The 5539-nt window shown below is 46.1% G+C and overlaps 2 protein-coding genes across 2 annotated transcripts; both read left to right on the top strand.

The window, feature by feature from the left end:
* The first annotated feature begins 371 nt into the window (after positions 1 to 371).
* LOC133481838 (claudin-4-like) lies at positions 372 to 2209 on the top strand. The gene has a single exon (XM_061781020.1). It carries the CDS (start codon positions 430 to 432, stop codon positions 1117 to 1119), a length of 690 nt encoding a protein of 229 aa, XP_061637004.1. The 5' UTR covers positions 372 to 429; the 3' UTR covers positions 1120 to 2209.
* Positions 2210 to 3531: 1322 nt separating this feature from the next.
* LOC133481835 (claudin-8-like) lies at positions 3532 to 4654 on the top strand. The gene has a single exon (XM_061781016.1). It carries the CDS (start codon positions 3654 to 3656, stop codon positions 4593 to 4595), a length of 942 nt encoding a protein of 313 aa, XP_061637000.1. The 5' UTR covers positions 3532 to 3653; the 3' UTR covers positions 4596 to 4654.
* Positions 4655 to 5539: the final 885 nt, after the last annotated feature.

Here is a 5539-nt window from a genome sequence, read left to right as displayed (position 1 = left end):
CCCTTTGCAACCATATGTAAGATTTTATAGGATAAAGCTTGTGCAAAGTTATTTTTTAACTATATTCTCCGTATTGTTCATAGATGATTGATCTACTGTAATTCAGTGATTCTCAAAGTGCGATGACCCTTTAGTGGTACGCAAAAGAATCAGTGCTTGATACTTGGAGAGCTAAGCATTTTTGAGGTTGCACTTGGTATAAAACGTTGAGAAGCACTGGTCGAATTCAAAGGATGAGGTTTCATGTCGCAATCTCCACACAGGTATGTTGGCATGACAACATAAGCGGCAGGTGCAGTTTTCCGTCCGGACCGATTCAACCAGAGTACCAAAAACCAGACGGATGACATTGCAAGCGTGGCGATATTATCGACCGAGGTGAAAGAGGCTCGGCCGCATTCGACACCACGCGCGAGGCGAGGCTGCACGATGAAGGCCAAGCTGGATATCCTGGCCGTGGCCCTGGGCTTCCTGGGGTTGTTCGGCGTGGTGGCGGCCACCGTCATGCCCATGTGGCGCGTGTCGGCGTTCATCGGCGCCAACTTAATCGTGATGGAGGTGCTGTGGGAGGGCCTGTGGATGAACTGCTACAACCAGGCGGATATCAAGATGCAGTGCAAGGTGTACGACTCGCTGCTCATCTTGCCGCCCGAGCTGCAGGCCGCGCGGGGGCTGATGGTGGTCTCCATCGTGGTGACGGTGATCGCCTTGTTCGTGGCCGGCTTCTCCATGCAGAGGAGCACCTGCTGCCAGGACAACGCCAGGGCCAAGAACATCACGATGGCCTTCGCGGCGAGTTTGTTCCTGCTCGCCTGCCTGCTCACGCTGGTGCCCGTGTGCTGGGTGGCGCACACCGTCATCCGCAACTTCTACAACCCGGTGGTGGTGGACTCGCGCAAGCGGGAGCTGGGGGCATCGCTCTTCATCGGATGGGCCACCTCCGCCATCTTGCTGGCCACCGGCGGCATCCTCCTGCTCATCTACAGCAAGCGGCGGTCCAAGGAGTACGCGCCCTACACGAGCTCCTACCTGCTGGCCGCCAGGGACCCCGGGAGAGCCAGCAGCGTGCACAGCGGCAGGGCGCCGTCCAGTTTTCACAAGCATCACGAATACGTGTGATGCCAGCCTGAAAACAGACATTTTCGATGTATTTGCAGACCTGAGATGATGTCATCCATCGTATGTAAATCCTGCACAAATCCTAATACGACTAATACTTTGATATACGAGTGACCTAAATTAAGATTTTCATGCTTTGACTTACGAAAAAACATTTGAGATACAAGCAGCGTATGGTGGCAGTAAACTTAACTCACTTAACAACAGGCAGCAGTTTGGCAGACAAAAATAAAGAGACTTCAAAGTGTTTATTGCCACTCCCAGTCGACATTTACTTTCAAACTAAACATCAAACAAAAAGAACTGAACCTTGTGCATTTAAAGCCAAAAGGCATATATTCTTAATCCTCTGTGAAGACCGACTAATATTACTGTGGCTTACTTCGGAGTTTTGACCGACTCCATGATCCCCAAAGAGCGCACACCGGAAGGACCAGCACAAAGGCCATTGAGTTGAAGTAAAAAATATGGCAAAAACTTGTTGAATTATTTTTTCATTACTGTATGTTTTTATAAAGTACAATATTATTTGCGCTATCTATTCAAACACACAATGCAAATATTTGTGTTGTTTTTGTTTTTTTGGGGGGGGGGGGGGGGAGGCTGCAATGGATTAATGGCATTTGCATCATTTTTCATTCATTTTCAATGGGGACCTACAAGGCTGGTCAAATTAAACTTGTATTTCAAGGCACCACTCATCATTTGTTCATCATTTTGACTGCAGAAATCAATTTAAATGTCCTTTGTATTTATAATTACGATTGCACAATTAAATGGCTTTTTTTTTTATGATTCAACAATGTTTATTTTTTTGCACCCCCCCAAAAAAATGAAAAGAAAGGTCACTGGTAGTTTGGACCTCCAATGTTAAGTTTTCCAAGAAAATAAATGTGAAGTTCACTGAAGAATTGTCCATAGGTGAAAAATTAGAAAAGATAGCTATGCTTTGTACTATATATCGCATTATGATTGCACTAATGTGAATGTGTTGTAACGTGTGAATTGAATTGTTGTTATTTTTTTTTATTATTGTTTTTTTTAATTGAACTCAATATTACAATACAATAAAATTCAGTGGTGGTTTGGATGTCTGTCTCACATTTGAGAGGTTCTGTGTTCAAATCCATGCGTCAGCGAGCTGGGACACACTTCAGCTCGCAGCGCTATTGAAAGTGGATGGATGAACTAATATTTAGTTTATTCTGAGAAGTGCTTCACATATTATGGATGTTGGATGAGAAATTTTCGACCTGCAACCACAATAATAAACATCGACCTAGGAACTCATATTAAAGTTTCAGTGTATTAAGTTAGTCATTTTCACGACACTTATTTACACGTTTATAGCTACCAACAGTCAGCTACCCATCTTTTCTTTTTTTTTTTGCATATAAAAAGACAAATTCTGACTTTGTGTGTAGGACAACAAGCAGTTGGCAACTGCAGTAATTGAGCCTGCTTAAGTTTCGGTGCTTCACGCCTTTCGAGCGGCTCAACTTTCATTTACTTTCAATTTGAACCCTTTTGTAACATCAGGAACATGCTGCACAAAGACTTGATTTCATTGGTTCAGTTTATATCTTAAGCATCTAAGATAAGGAGGTATGGTTCCATTTTTTTTTTTGTCTTACCTAAAACATGGGGCGTGTCAGTCATTGTCAGGTTATGTTTGTTCATAAAAAAAAAAAAGTAGCATTAAAAAATTGTCAACGGTTTCAGTGAAACTTGGTCACGTGACATCACCTTTTGGTCAGGATCCAGTGAGAAGTTCCTGGGTTAAGTGTCTATTTTGTAATTTTCTCACTTGAATAATGTTTGAATCTTGGCGACATACACGAGGTGCGTACACGGCAAAAACTAAATTCTTACCAAGATCAAATATCTGAAATTGTTCTTGGCCAAGATATTGCTTGGTCCTTGCTTCAAGCATGTTTTTTTTTCTTTTTTTTCTTAACAACTGCATGAGCTCTTATAACTTGATATTGAGATTTTATTGTTGGTTATTATCTTAGCTTAAAATAAGAAATGTCATAATTCTGTGGAATTAGGTAGTATTAAAACACTAGTTTTAAGACATTGGTGAGGATTTGCTTCCCAAGTCAAATCTTTCTGCTCTATTGGCAAATAATTTTGCTAAAATGAAGATATCGATTTCTTATGTCATTCCTTCTTTCATGTTTTTCAAAGCCCAGTTTTTGCAGTGCATCTATGAAGGTTCAGATCTAATCTATCGTTGGGGTTTGGCTTTTGCGCAGGGTCTCGTGCGTGCCACTTTAATGTTCTGAAAAAGGCTCGTGTTGTCAAGGAAGTCTGCTCGCCAAGGAAGTGATTCCGTGTTTTTGTTGCGTCAGTTTTGATTGGGCTCTCGGCTCGGCATTCGAAGCACCGGGCGGACGAGCTTCGGGGCGGCTCAACCAGCTCGACGACTGTGCCGCGTCGTTAGCATTTTTGTGGGTGTATAACCTCCTCGCCTTGTTCCGCTCCTCAGATTCACCTCCGCAGTCGTGCGAGCGCTGCCAGTGTGCCCAGCGATGGCCTCCTACACCGCCTACAGCGGCTACACCAAGCCGCCGCTGTCTTACGCCGCCTCGTACTACGACGGGAAGCAGCCCTACACGGCGCCCTACACGGCGCCCTACACGGCGCCCTACACGGCGCCCTACACGGCGGCCTACTCGGACTACACGGACTACAAGGACTCAGTGTACGAGGAGAAGGAGATCATCGAGAAGCGGAAGCGCAAGTACGCCATTTGCTGCGAGGTGGTGGCCCTGATCATCGGCTTCATCGGACTCATCGGCGTAGCGGCGGTGACGGGACTGCCCATGTGGAGGGTGACGGCCTTCATCGAGGAGAACATCATCGTGATGGAGACGCGCTGGGAGGGCTTGTGGATGAACTGCTACAGGCAAGCCAACATCAGGATGCAGTGCAAGGTGTACGACTCGCTGCTCTTCCTGCCGCCCGACCTGCAGGCGGCCCGCGGCCTCATGTGCGCCTCGGTCGCCATCACCTGCTTCGCCCTCATCACCTCGGCCGTGGGCATGAAGTGCACCAAGGTGGTGGACCACCGCGCCCGCACCAAGCACATCGTCCTGGTGGCCGGCGGGTCCCTCTTCCTGCTGGCCTGCATCACCACGCTGATCCCCGTGTCATGGACGGGCCACAGGATCATCCAGGAGTTCTACAACCCGTTGCTGATCGACGCCCAGCGGCGGGAGCTCGGCGAGGCGCTCTACATCGGCTGGGTGACTTCGGCCTTGCTCTTCGCCGCCGGGGTGATCCTGCTGTGTCGCCACGCCCCGCGCACCCAGGAGCCCGAACAGAGGGTCATATACAACCCCGCCTCGTACCCCTACCAACCCGGATCCGCGTACCAGCCGCCGACCAACTACCAGCCCGCGTACACCTACCAGCCTGCCTACTCCACACCCCCGCCGGGGTCTGTAGCCTACACGCCAGTCCAGTACTAGTGAAGGAAACGGCAGAGAGACCGTGATTATTTTATTTTTGCTTGCCGAAATAGGTGGCATTCTATTTTAAACTGACCTGGAAAAGGCTGAAAACGAAAAGTATTTCAGAGTTGATGATTTTCTGTGGAACTGATTTTTTTTTAATAACCTGCTCAATTGAGCATTAGTGCGTTTGTATACTATGATGACAATGCTTTTCAGCTATATACTGTACATAGACTGTAGAATTCTTTGATTACATGATTATGCACTCAGCCTTTTTTTCAGAGAATGTTGAGGCTTTATGAATTGTACATAGTTGATTTTTATTTCAAGGGCCCGCTGTGGTGCTCAATAAATGGAGACATGGGAGAGAAAAAAAAAAAAAGGCCTCGGTTGCTTTTGTTTTTCTGGATTGTGTTTGACTCAGCAAACTCGGGAGCAAACTTGTTATCTCTTTTGTTGACATCCGCTATGCGGCTCAACTGGTCAAACCAGAACATTGTCACAGGTCCACCCACAAGACAAAACTGCCACCGAATGTCTGAGCAACGATGACAAATGAGACATTTTCCTATTTGACATTTCACTAGGACACAAAGTCCAAACCAAGAAACTCACAAGATGAAATCAAATCCAACACAAACAAACACTTGCCAATGACGTATAAAGTCGTATTGACTCTCAGTTAGAGTGCTGCTGATTTTGAGCCATATCTGATTCACAACGGCGACACCAGTTGCGGTAAAAGGTCAAATCTATAGATGCTTTTTTTTCACTTTTTAAGCTTTATTGTTTGTTGTAAAAGCAGGAATCCGATCTATTTCGAAGGCCACCTCAAGGGGAAACAAGTTTGGAACGCTGTGAACCACAAACTCATTGGTAAATATCAATCAGTACAGTGGTGCCTTGAGATACAAGTTGAATTTGTTCGGCGACCAAAACACGATTATTTCAAAAAAATT

The sequence above is a fragment of the Phyllopteryx taeniolatus genome, chromosome 8, assembly GCF_024500385.1.
Source record: "Phyllopteryx taeniolatus isolate TA_2022b chromosome 8, UOR_Ptae_1.2, whole genome shotgun sequence".
Taxonomy (NCBI): domain Eukaryota; kingdom Metazoa; phylum Chordata; class Actinopteri; order Syngnathiformes; family Syngnathidae; genus Phyllopteryx; species Phyllopteryx taeniolatus.
This window is presented reverse-complemented; position numbering and strand designations above follow the sequence as displayed.

Excerpts from the sequence above, each read along its gene's own strand:
- LOC133481838 (XM_061781020.1), top strand. The coding sequence starts at position 430 with ATGAAGGCCAAGCTGGATATCCTGGCCGTGGCCCTGGGCTTCCTGGGG.
- LOC133481835 (XM_061781016.1), top strand. The coding sequence starts at position 3,654 with ATGGCCTCCTACACCGCCTACAGCGGCTACACCAAGCCGCCGCTGTCT.